Source organism: Somniosus microcephalus, chromosome 22 (assembly GCF_052327205.1).
Source record: "Somniosus microcephalus isolate GS21.2 chromosome 22, FLI_Smic_1.0, whole genome shotgun sequence".
In the NCBI taxonomy this organism is placed as follows: Eukaryota; Metazoa; Chordata; class Chondrichthyes; order Squaliformes; family Somniosidae; genus Somniosus; species Somniosus microcephalus.
In genome coordinates this window covers 11187167-11200224 of record NC_141008.1, presented here as the reverse complement: position 1 = coordinate 11200224, position 13058 = coordinate 11187167, and the positions used below count along the sequence as shown (strand labels likewise).

The 13058-nt window shown below is 48.5% G+C and overlaps 1 protein-coding gene across 2 annotated transcripts in view; it reads right to left on the bottom strand.

Moving 5' to 3' along the window:
* Positions 1-13058, bottom strand: part of LOC147102029 (calcium/calmodulin-dependent protein kinase kinase 1-like) — a 227662-nt gene that overhangs the window by 125620 nt on the left and 88984 nt on the right. For both annotated transcript variants that reach the window (XM_085964177.1, XM_085964176.1), the window contains exon 4: positions 7720-7773. In XM_085964177.1, coding sequence (XP_085820303.1) covers positions 7720-7773 — 54 coding nt within the window. The remainder of the gene's footprint in view (positions 1-7719; positions 7774-13058) is intronic.

The following is a 13058-nucleotide window of genomic DNA, read 5'->3' as shown; positions in this document are numbered from 1 at the left end:
CAGACAGAGAAGTCAAGGAAGGGAAGGGAAGAGTCAGAGATGGACCATGTGAAGGTGAGGGAAGGGTGGAAATTGGAAGCAAAGTGAATGAAATTTTCTAGTTCAGGGCGAGAGCAGGAAACAGCACCGATACAGTCATCAATGTACCGGAAAAAGAGGTGAGGGAGGGGACCTGAGTAGGACTGGAACAAAGAATGTTCTACATATCCCATGAAAAGGCAGGTTCCCATAGCAACACCTTTAATTTGGAGGAAGTGAGTGGAGTCAAAGGAGAAGTTGTTCAACGTGAGAACAAGTTCAGCCAGGCGGAGGAGGGTGGTGGTGGATGGGGACTGGTTGGGCCTCTGCTCAAGGAAGAAGTGCAGCGCCCTCAGGCCATCCTGGTGGGGGATGGGGGTGTAGAGGGATTGGACGCCCATAGTGAAAAGGAGACGGTTGGGGCCAGGAAACTGTTAAAGTGGCTGAGGGTGTCGGAAGAGTCGCGGATGTAGGTGGGAGGAGACTGGACTGGAAAAAGCTGTCTAGGGCCCCAAACACCCCTTCCAGGTGAAACAGGGATTTACTTGTACTTCTTGCAGTTTAGTATACTGTATTCGCTGCTCACGATGCGGTCTCCTCTACATTGAGGAGACCAAAAGCAGATTGGGTGACCACTTTGCGGAACATCTCCGTTCAGTCAGTAAGGATGACCGCGAGCTTCCGGTCGCCTGTCACTTTAATTCTCCGCTCCACTCCCACTCTGACCTCTCCGGCCTCGGCCTCTTACACTGTTCCAACGAAGCTCAACGTAAGCTCGAGGAACAGCACCTCATCTTTCGATTAGGCACTTTACAGCCCTCTGGACTCAACATCGAGTTCAACAATTTCAGACCATAACCTCTGCCCCTATCCTTTTTTTCCCCATTTATTTTTTTTCTCTGTCTTTCTTTCTGCCATTTACACTTCATCTAGAGCCATCTATTGTTTCTGAACTTGTCCCATTACCATCTCCTTTTGCCTCGCACCATCAGCCCTTTTGTCTCTCAATCTCTCCTGCCTTCCAGCCTATCACAGACCTTCCCTTTTGTTCTTTCCTCCCCTCCCCTCTTTCCCTCCCCCTGCACTTGCTTAAAAACCTGTTCCATCTCCAGCTTTTTCCAGTTCTGACGAAGGTCATCGACCTGAAACGTTAACTCTGTTTCTCTCTCCACAGATGCTGCCTGACCTGCTGAGCATTTCCAGCATTTTCTGTTTTTATTAGTGAGTAACCTTTGATGCTTAGAGTAGGCAGATCGGTTCTGTTTATCATAAACACAGCGGAGATCCCCAGTCAGTGAGAACGGAGCTTTATCAGACAAACAGTTTGTAACACTCCTCCTCCTCAGCACTCAGGGGCTGAATTTCCCTGAGGATTCTCCCATTCGTCCACCGTAACTTTTACGGAAACCCCAGAAGCTGCGGAGGGCGGGAACGCTTGTTGCCCATGATGCAGCCTCCCCGTCAGTGCCCATTGCAGGCTGCCTGGAGTGCCACTCACCGCTCAGCTGTAATCCGAGGCAGCTGCCTCTTTTAAATGGAGCTGAGAAGCTGAATGTGCCTGTCACACAGCTTGTGCTCGCAGCCTACTCTGCACTCACCACCTGCGATGGGGTGTGCTGGGTACCTCATAGGCCGCAGGCCTTCGTGCAGGAACCCTGGGAGCGGTTACCGCACACACCAAAAGAGCAACAGGTGCCTGGCCCCATATCCTTGGCCCCTGGACATCCTTTACCTCAGGACCTTCCCACATACTGTGCTGTGGGCCTGCCATGCACTGTTACACCTCAAGCACGTGTCACTTGGGTGAAATCGCATTCAGTCACATGAGTTCTGATGTTATATTAGCCTTCAGATGGTGCTTTAGGCAGCCCAGTACCAGTTCAACGAAAGATAGAAAAAGACAGACTTGCATTTCTATGGAGCCTTTCACGACCTCAGGACATCTCAAAGCACTTTATAGCCAATGAAGTACTTTTTGAAGAATAGTCGCTGTTGTAATGTAGGAAACCCTGCAGCTTCCACAAACAGCAATGTGATAATGACCAAATAATCTGGCCTTTAGTGATGTTGTTTGATGGGTAGTTATTGGCCAAGACACTGGGGATATCGGCCCTACTCTTCTTCAAATAGTGCCGTGGGATTCTTTACATCCACCTGAGAGAGCAGACGTCGGCCTCGGTTTAACGTCTCATCCAAAAGACGGTTTATAAACATAAAACAAGACAGACTGACTTGCATTTATACAGCGCCTTTCATGACCAGCGGACATCTCAAAGCGCTTTACAGCCAATGAAATACATTTGAAGTGTGGTCACTGTTGTAATGTGGGAAACGCAGCAGCCAATTTGTGCACAGCAAGATCCCACAAACAACAATGTGATAATGACCAGATAATCTGTTTTTGGTGATTGAGGGATAATTATTGGCCAGGACACCAGGGAGAACTCCCCTGCTCTTCTTCAAATAGTGCCATGGGATCTTTTACATCCACCTGAGAGAGCAGACAGGGCCTCAGTTTAATGTCTCATCTGAAAGACGGCACCTCCAACAGTGCAGCGCTCCCTCAGCACTGCACTGGAGTGTTAGCCTAGCTTTATGTGTTCAAGTCCCTGAAGCAGGACTTGAAACCGCAACCTTCGGACTCAGAGGTGAGTGTGCTAACCACTGAACCACAGCTGACACAACAACAACAATCAGTATTTATATAGCACCTTTAATGTAGAAGGAATGTCCCAAGGTGCCACACAAAGGCGTAATCAGAAAACAAATGGATGCTGAACCAAAGAATGGTGGTGCCCAAAGGAGGGGTGATCAGAAGCTTGGTCTAAGAGATGGGTTTTTAGGAAAGTCTTAAAGAGATAAGATTACAGAGATAGGGAAGGGCAAGACCGTGAGGTGAGTTAAACACAAGGATGAGAATTTTAAATCAGAGGCATTGGAGGACTAGGAGCCAATGTAGGTCAGCAGGGGCAGGAGTAGTGGGTGAGCAGGACAGTGGGGGACAGGATTCGGGCAGCAGCAGGGTTTTGGATGAGTTGAAGTTTGTAGATTTTGGAGGTTGGGAGGTTGGACAGGAGAACATTGGGATAGTGAAGTCTGGAGGTGACAAAGGCATGGTTGAAGCAGCAGGAACTGTGCAGTAAGAGTGAACCAATAACCCTACCCCTACAGGCGGCTACCATTCTCATCAGTTTCATACAATAGACAAAATGAATTTGGTATCCTTTACCACTTTTTAATGTGCTTTATTTCAAGAAATATTGCTTTGAAAAGGTGCCATTATGAATGGGCCCTAAAAGCAGCAATCACTCAGTAAGACTACTGACAAATGGGCCGCATCACCGAAGTGACATATGGGTTCTCTGTCTGTCAAGGAAATGGTATAAATTCGCAAGTTTAAATCATGCATTCTTAGCTGATCAGTACCCTCATTCCTTCTGGGGATTTCCCACTCAGGCATCATTACAGTTAGGTATTGGTTCACTGATCTTATGCCGAAGAGTTTAGGCCCAAAGAACTGTTGTTACTCCGTGGAGCACTAAATGGTGCTTAAATTGTTACCCTATCAGAATAAGTTTACCATTAGATCATGGCGGATCTGCACCTCGACTCCATTTACCCCGCCTTAGCTCCATATCTCTTGATACCCTTACCCATCAAATCTATCGAACTCTCTTAAAAATTTCCACAGCCGTTTGGGGGAGAGTTCCATATTTCCGCCAGCCCTTGTGTGAAAAAGTTCTTCCTCATTTCTCTCGTAAACAAGGTAGCTCTAATTTTAAGATGATGTCACCTCGTTCATGATTCCCCCACTTGTACCCACCCTACTGAATCCGTTTATCATTTTAATCACCTCGATCAGATCACCCCCTCAACTGTCTAGACTCAAGGGAATACAAATCAGGTTTATTCAACCTGTCCTCATAATTTAACCCTTTAAGCCCCGGTATCATTGTGGTGAATCTGCGCTGCACCCTTCCTGAGGTGCGGTGCAGGAAGGAGACAGCACACACATAGGATAGCTGAGGAGGAAGGAAAATTCACTGGAACCCAGCGTTCTACTGATAAAACAGAAAGTTAAGAAAGGTAACACTAGAGTGAGTTGATCAGATACGGGGATGAAAGAATATCACTTAGCAGGCAACAAGTGTTTGGAACAATGTTCTTTCTTCCAGATATTTACTTTACTCTGAGCCCTTTATGTTTCATTGTGTGCTTGGAGAGAAAGCCAATATTGTCTTTTAAAAATCCCAAATATTAGCAGACAAAAGAGGCACGCTGCGTAATCACAGTGGCTGCCAGATTTAGCTCCTGTCCTGTTCTGTTGGGGAACGGCCTCTTTCGATCGCGTGTATTAGTGGCGTCAGGGTAACGCTGTATCCGCCCCTATGTGAAGGGCAGATGTCATTTGGAAATGTGTAGAAGGCTCCAGTCCACACTCAGACCCCCCGTCACTGAGCTGAGCTGCCCTTTAATCAAAACATCATTCCAAAACTAAGCAGGACAGCAGTAAACAACTGAGGGTTAAAACAATAACAACAACTTACATTTATACGTTACCACACAAACATATATTTTTGTAGTTCTTTGAATTGCGCGATGCTAGGCTGCTTTATACCCTGTTGTGGCTGTTGGCCATTTGCGTGACACAGTATTTATAGGAGGGCACACCGACAGTGCAGGTGTGCACATTGTACACTCGGTTTACACACTTTGGGATTTGGTACCAGTGCTCAGGACCTATTGGGCCAGCTCTCAGGTGGGCTGCGTCACTGTTTCTTGTGCATCGAACAGAGGGGGGTGGCGTCTTTCCCAGTTCCTGTATGGCCCGATGCAGGGCTGTGCTGCGAGGTTGGTGGGGGTGGAACTTGTGCGGGTCTCAAGAAAACAGTCATGACTGCTTGGTACTTTTTCATTTCTACACTGAGGCTAGACGTCATGCACTCTGACCGGCAAGTGCCCCACTGCTGACTGATCCATATCTGTGTGTGTGTGTGTAAGTGTGTGTGTGAGTGAGTGTGTGTGCAAGTGTGTGTGTGTGTGTGCTTGTGTGTGTGAGTGAGTGTGTGTGCAAGTGTGTGTGTGTGTGTGCTTGTGTGTGTGAGTGAGTGTGTGTGCAAGTTTGTGTATGTGCTTGAATGTAAGTGGGTGTGTGAGGGTGTGTGTGTGCAAGTGTGTGTGTGCTTGTGTGTAAGTGTGTGTGCTTGTGTGTAAGTGTATGAGTGTGTGTGCAAGTGTGTGTGTGTTTGTGTGTAAGTGTGTGTGTGTGTGAGTGAGTGTGCAAGTGTGTAAGTGTGTGTGTGTGAGTGCGTGTATGTGTGAGTGCGTGTGTGAGTTCATGTACATATGTGTATGTATGTGAGTGCGTGTATGTGTGTGAGTGCGTGTGTTTGTGTGAGTGAGTATGTATGTACGTGTGTGTGTGTGCGTGTGTGAGTATATGCGAGCAACGTTCCCGCTAAGCTGCGCAGCTGCACAGCTGTCTGGAGGATTGGCTTTTCAAATGGGTGATGCGCAAAATTTTGAATGGGCCATTAAAGGGACCGTGAGTGAATGTTTGAGAGTGTGTATATGTCAGTGTGTGTACGTGTACCTCAAATTGACTTTGAGGAGCTGCCTATTTAGAGCAACTAAAGTTTGTGGCTTTATAGGGACGAGCTATTTATTCTCAACTCCACCTTTGCAGCAGAATAATACATTACGCACCACACGGTATAATACCCCCTTTCTGAAAAAGCAATATATCATCTGACAACACAATCAATTCCACGGGAGATCTGCAAGTCGTTTATAACATACTAGCTGGGGGTGCCCGGCGTTGCCAGGGCAATTTTGGGCCGCGCGGTCTCCCTGCCCCTGTCTGTCCCCCCTCTCTCTCCCTCTTCCCCTCTCCCTGTGCTGTCCTCTCCCTCCCTCCCCCTCCCCTCTCCCTGCCTAGCGCCTGAGGCCCGGTGCCGTTGTGATAGCAACCGTGTGGGGCCTAGCGCTTGAGGCGCGGCCGGGCTGTCGGGCCGAGACGGACCCGAGCTGATCTCCCCCGCGGATGGCACGGCTGACAGCCGGCCGCTGCCACTCCCCCGACCGCTGTGTGTGTCGGGCCGAGCGGTTGCGAGGCACGGCCCGAGTGAGCCCAACTTACCTGCTGCTCTGGCGGGGCGGGAGTGGGATTGGGAGCTGCAATGTGGGGGTTTCTTTAGCTGCTGCTGTCCCTGTGGGGATGGAAAAAATGGCGGCAAAGTTTAGTGAGACTGGGGGATTAGGAACCGCCTGTGACGCACTGATTGGTCAACCATCAGGTGAGTGAACTGTAGGATTAGTCAAGCAACACGTCACTCAACGCTAATGAGAGGTAGGATTGGTCAACCGCTAATGAGTGGATTTTTGAGTATTTTTGAACGTTTTTTGTATACTGTCCAAACAATTATTGTCTGACGAAAAAGTAAATATGCCTACGAGAGTCCCCTAATGATAAGCTTTCTTTCGATATAACATACGTGTAGGTACGCTCTATAACTTTTGATTGTATAGCCGGACAGACAGAAAGACAGAGAGACAGACAGAGAGACAGACAGAGAGACATACCGGTTTATATATATATAATATAGATAAAAGGCTGACAAAGCTACTGAAACCCTACTGAAGGACTAACTCCAATCTCACCCTCTCCTCCTTTGCCAGAAGTAGGTTATCAGTTCCAACTTATAATTGGGAAGAAGGAACTGACAGGATTCATGATCCAATAGACCCAGGAGTAGGACCAGGAAAACCTGGCCCAAGTTTTGTTAGACGGGAATGCCAGGACTATTTCTCAGGACAATAGCCAAGGAGGGATCTGTTAAAAGGTTCATGTTGCCCCCCATCCTTCTCCTCACTAAAACAAAATTCCCTGCTGCTCCCCACCCAACACACCACCTGATAGGCCCAGTGGGACCTATGCCTCAGGAAGGCCCCAGGATTGCTGGAAGTAAAAGCAATCAATCCCAGAGAGAGCGATTATCTTTTAAAGCCTGCCCCTTGGCTCTCTGAGTGATGGATGCAAAGTCTTTGCAGTCACTTTGCTTTGGCCCTTCCTTGTGTTCCCAGATCCCAATCACACCAGCTGGGCAAGGCTACTATGCCCAGATTCCATATGGTCACTGAAAACACATCTTAACAACTCTGAGCGTAGAAAAATTTTCACCTAACAACCTCTTGCTTCATTCTTTTGGTGATGATTTTAAATTGGTGCTCTCCGTTAACTGACTCGCCTGGCAGTGGAAATAGTTTTTCCTGATTTATCTGCACTCCTGCTCCTCCCCAATTATAATTCGACACTTACTGTTAACGGGCCTCTTCTCTTCCATCACCCATGGAACTGGTGGCAGTGAGCAAAGTGGCAATTGGGATCCTGTTTATGTCATAGGACCCTGATTTCCATATTAATGGGGCCTATTGCCTGAAACAGGCAGGCACTTTGGGCACCTGACGGTAGGCCCCTTTCAAAATGGCCGTGGCTGCAGCGCCGGTGCTAACGGGACAGTGAGGCTACTGACCCCATTTTGAGGCCATTACCGCCCTGTTAACGCCAGGCGAGGGCAGTGAACATCGACCCCTCGCTGTCCAAATGTACTACTCATGAGAATGCCTGCAGCATCAAACATTGGCTGTCACCAAAGGACAAGCCTCCACTGCCAGCACAAGTGAATCTCTAGTTTTACTCACATAATGCTTGTCGTCATCTTCATTGTACGCCAGCTTCACAACACCATAGGAGCCCTGTCAATGAATCAGAGCCCAGATTAGTCATTGGAAAAAACAATAGGAAACATTGCACCTGAGGAGGAGAGCGGAAAGACGCTCAGAAACTTGTAAACATCGACCCTACTTACGAAAAGATTCATTGTTTGATGTGGCATTTAAACTTGGGGGCTGAGAACACTGGGCCTTCGCCCATACTCCTGCCCAAGTCCAGTACAGTGGAAGGGCCAGGAATTAGGCCAGGACTCGAATAGACTGGGTATCGCCCTTTCCTTTAAGTTTCTGCTAGGGCCTCGCTTGGTGCCTTGCATTAGAGGGGACATGGCCTGGGAAGGGTTCTACCAGACTGGGAGATTTGGAAGGGACGGGACTCAGCAGCCTTCCGAGTGGAGGGCAGGCTCTCTCCTCCCCCAGAGTGGGTACCGAACACCAGGATTTCCAGCCTTCACTGTCCAGCAGGTTCCTGAGATACAACCCTAATGGCACAGGCACCCTCCATTGGCATTATAATGAGGTGACCCCTGACCCTACATACCACATAGTCTGGTCAGTGCCAGGGGTCACCTTGCAGGTTAATTGTTAGATCCGTGATTCTGAGAGTATGCTGTTTTTCATTAACCACACGGATACTGTAACTTAACAATAAACAGGTATTTACTGGAGGAGGGTAGTCTCAAGACTGGGGGTACAGAGAGATGCACAAGGCTTACATACAGGTGTGGTCACTGCCGGTACTACAGTATACAGGAGCTGTAAAAGTAGTTCTGTCTTAAAGGCACATACACTACAATTCCTCCCCTTTTAGATTAGTAGTACCCCTAATATTCAAATAACAATTAACACTTTAACATGTACATTAAACAACAATAGTCCATTTATAGATTCAGTCTTTGGGGCGGTTTCCTGACCCTTTCGGGATAGCGCCTTTCTTGAGGTTTTTGTTCTTGGTGCAGAGGCGATTCTGACCCCTTTTCATCGGGTAGTTCATCGGGTTCCACTGCTACTGGTTCTGAGGTAGATGCTACCAGTATGTCGGGTTCATCCCCAGGTACTCGAGACATGGGGTTGACGCGTTCCTGTGACGCTAAGATCTGATCGACGTGGCGTCTCACAATGTTCTCCCCGACATCCACTGTGTACATTAATGGCCCCTGCCTTGTGCATATCGTTCCGGGTTGCCATTTCTCTGTTCGATAGTCACGGGCCAAGACTGGTTGTCCTACATTGAAGCTCCTTGTCGGCTTCTCATTGATGTGCTGGAATTGTTTGTCCTCAACATTTCTTCGCACATTTGGTCTGAGCAAGTCCAGACGAGATCTCAACCTTCGGTTAAAGAACATCATGGCCGGGGTCTGGTTGGTAACTGCATGTGTCGCGTTTCGGTAGGCTAATAAGAAATTGTCCATCTTATGCTGTAGTGGAATTTCATCGTCGCACATGGCCTTTATCGCCTTCTTAAAGGTTTGTACGAACCTCTCAGCCAATCCATTTGTGGCTGGATGATACGGGGCGGATGTGTAATGCCTTACATAAATTTTTGGAACTCGTCGGACACAAACTGTGGTCCATTATCAGAGCAAATCAGCTCTGGCAAGCCGTTTCTGGCAAATATGGTCCGTAGGACTGCAATCGTTTTCTCTGTAGTGGTTGAGGACATTTTTATCACCTCAGGCCACTTCGAATGAGCATCCACTGCTATTAAGAACATTGAGTCCATGAATGGACCAGCGAAACCAATATGCACCCGTTGCCATGGAGAGGAGGGCCACTCCCATGGGTGTAGAGGGGCATGTGGTGGTGCATTTTGGACCTTCTGGCATCCTAAGCAGCTCTTAGTTAGGTCTTCAATTTGTTGATCGATTCCCGGCCACCACACATAAGCCCTAGCAAGGCTTTTCATTTTCACCCCCCCCAGATGACCTTCATGTAGCTCATTTAGCACTCTCTCCCTTAACTTGGGTGGAATCACCACTCCGGATCCACACATCACTGTCCCCTGGCATACTGACAGCTGTTCTCTTCTGGATGAGAATGCTGGCAACAGTGAGTCGCCATGTGTTGGCCATCCCCTCACCGTCAATTCATATACCCGAGACAGCGTCGGATCATTGCGGGTCTCCTTCTCTATATCCGCGTTCGTTACTGGCAATCATTCAATTATTGACGAATAAAATATCTCGATAGGGTCCACTGCTGGTGCTTCCTCCACAGTAGGCAGTGGCAGGCGCGATAGCCCATCAGCGTTCCCATGCTGTTTCGTGCCTTTATATTCTATTTCATATTGATTCGCCCCTAGAAACAGGGACCACCTTTGTAACCATTGTGCAGTCATCACTGGAACGCCCTTCTTAGGATTAAAGATGGAGACAAGTGGTTGGTGGTCAGTCAGCAAGGTGAACTTCTGCCCATGCAGATAGTGGTTGAATTTTTTTACTCCCCATACTAGGCTGAGGGCCTCCCTGTCAATCTGGGTGTAGTTGCGCTCGGCTGAGGTTAGTGACCGAGACGCAAAGGCTACTGGCCTCTCCAACCCATCTGGGAATTTGTGCGACAGCACCGCTCCAATACCATAGGGTGATGCATCACATGCCAAACGAATTGGTAGTGCTGGGTTGAAATGGGCCAACACCTCTTTTGATGTGATCAATTCTTTACACTTCTGGAAAGCTCGTCTACGTTCGTCATCCCACTTCCATGGTACCCCTGTTTGCAGTAGGGTGTTCAGTGGGTGTAATACCGTGGACAAATTTGGTAAGAACTTGTGGTAGTAGTTTACCAGCCCGAGGAACGACCTCAGTTGTGACACATTTTCCGGTGCTGGAGCCTTGACTACTGCCTCAATCTTTTCAGGGGACTTATGTAACCCCTCTTTATCGATGACGTGGCCACAATACGAGATCTGCTTCTGGAAAAACTCGCACTTGTGGCGAGTAGCTCATAGCCCATATTCCTTTAATCTGGTGAGCACCTTCTCCAAGTTGGTGAGGTGATCACTGTCATTTTTGCCCATGACCAAGATGTCGTCCAAATAACACTGGGTCCCTGGAATCCCTTGCAGGACTTGATCCATTGCCCTTTGCCAGATAGCCGGAGCCGAGGCTACCCCGAACACCAGCCGGTTATATTGATAGAGACCTTTATGAGTGTTAATCGTAAGGTATTGTTTCGAAGCTTCTTCTACCTCCATTTGCAACTACGCCTGGGCTAGATCAATTTTGGTGAAGCGTTTACCTCCGGTTAGTGAGGCGAAAATATCCTCAATTCGTGGAAGCGGATATTGTACCGTGTAAAGGTCTGGGTTCATTGTCACCTTAAAATCCCCACAGATGCGGACCTTCTTTGGTTCCCCAGGCGTATTACTCAACGACCTCTTCATTACAGGAATGATGGGTGTAGCCCACTCGCTCCAGTCCACTTTGGACAGTACTCCTGAACGTTCCAACCCTTCCAGCTCTGCTTCGACAGCTGGTCTGATCGCATAAGGCACTGGTCTGGCCTTAAGAAACATTGGGCTTGCATTTTCCTCTATTTTAATCATTGCTGTTATGCCTTTTAGTGTTCCTAGTCCCTCCTGGAACACTTTTGCGTCAGTTAGCATTTTTGACAGTCGTCCAGGTGTGACGTCGTCATCCTTTTTGGCCTCAACCTTCAGTGCCTGTATGGAATGCCAATCTAATTGTATCTTCCGGATCCATTCACGCCCTAGCAGTGGTGGTCCTCCATCTGGCAATACATATATATCCATTTTAGGTATTTCCTGGCCTTTATATATCGCTTTCACCCTTATTTTTCCTTTGGGGTAGAATTTTTGCCCCGTGTACGTCTTCAAGACAATCTCTGTAGCTTTCAAGGGTATATGTGAAAATAGCCGCTTGTAGTCCCTTTGGTTTATGACTGTTAGGGCTGATCCTGTGTCCAATTCCATTTTCACTTGGACTCCATCTATCTTGAGTGTAACCCAGATAGTCTGGTGATCCTCCATTTCGGTTACCTTATGTAGTTTCAGACAACCCAGCTCCTTGCTTCCGGAGTCTGTGTCACTTTTCTGTTCGTCTGAACCACTGTCCATCACCTAGTGTACCTTTTTGTACTTCTCCTGTGGAGATTTCTTACTGTTGGTTTTCTTCCCAGACCTGCAGACTCTTGCTATGTGTCCTGCTTTTCCACACTGTCTGCACACTTGGTCCTTGAACCAACAATCCTTCTGGTCATGTGTTGTTCTGCCGCAGCGATAGCACTTCCCTGTTCCATAGGACATTTCATTGGTGCCATATTCTTGTGGTCTCCATCGTATCTCTGCAGCGCCCCTTGCGGCTGCTTCGTGTGATACTGCCATACTGAAAGCCTTGTCCAGCGTAAGATCCTTTTCTGATAGAAGCCGTTTCTGGGTTCCTTCACTTTGTAGCCCACACACAAACTTGTCCCTTAACGTATCTGCTAGTCCCGCTCCAAACTGGCAGTGTTTCGATAGCTTGCGCAGTTCCGTTAGGTACTCAGCATTGCTTTCGTCTTTGTGTTGGTTCCTTTTATGGAACTTAAATCATTCTGCTATCAGCAGCGGTGTGGGGTTTAAGTGGTCCTGTAGGATTTCTACTATGCTTTCGAAATCCTTGTTCACCGGCTTCTCTAGGGTTATTAGATTTCGCAGTAACCCATAAGTTTTTGCACCCATGGAATTTAACAAAACCAGTGCTTTACTAGCATCTGGCACTTCATTCGCCCTGCAGTACACCTCAATACGTTCCACATATGTCGCCCAATCTTCGACTTCATTGTCGAACGTAGAGATACTGCCACTCTTCGGCATCCCTGGGTGTGATTTAACTATCAAAAATGGCGTCTCCCGCGCTTCCCCTTCTTCTCCGCTGGCACAAAATGGCGTCCCCTGCGCTTTCCTTCCTTCCCGCGCTCGCCCTTCTTCTCCGCTGCAGCTTCTAAAAATGGTGTCTCCCGCGCTCTTCCTTCTTCTCCGCGGCTCAATGGCGCCTCCCGCGCTCTCCCTTCTTCTCCCCGCGGACACTGTTCAGCCCTTGAGCCCTGGCTGTGCTCTACCCTCACTCTCTTTTTTTTCTCTCGACGCCGCTCGGTTTTCAACCCCCGGCTGCGCCCTGTGCGCTTCACCCTCTGTCTTACCCCGTCGACGCTGCTCGGCTTTCTCTCCGCCGTCGGTCGGCTCCAGCCGCCGCTGTCTGGGAAGGGTCTGCGCTGGACCTGTCGTCAGTCTCTTGCTGATCGTCGTGGCTGGGGAACCAAGCCCGGCTCTCCACAGCCTCCCCTGCGACGTTCACTCTCTGCCAGACGAC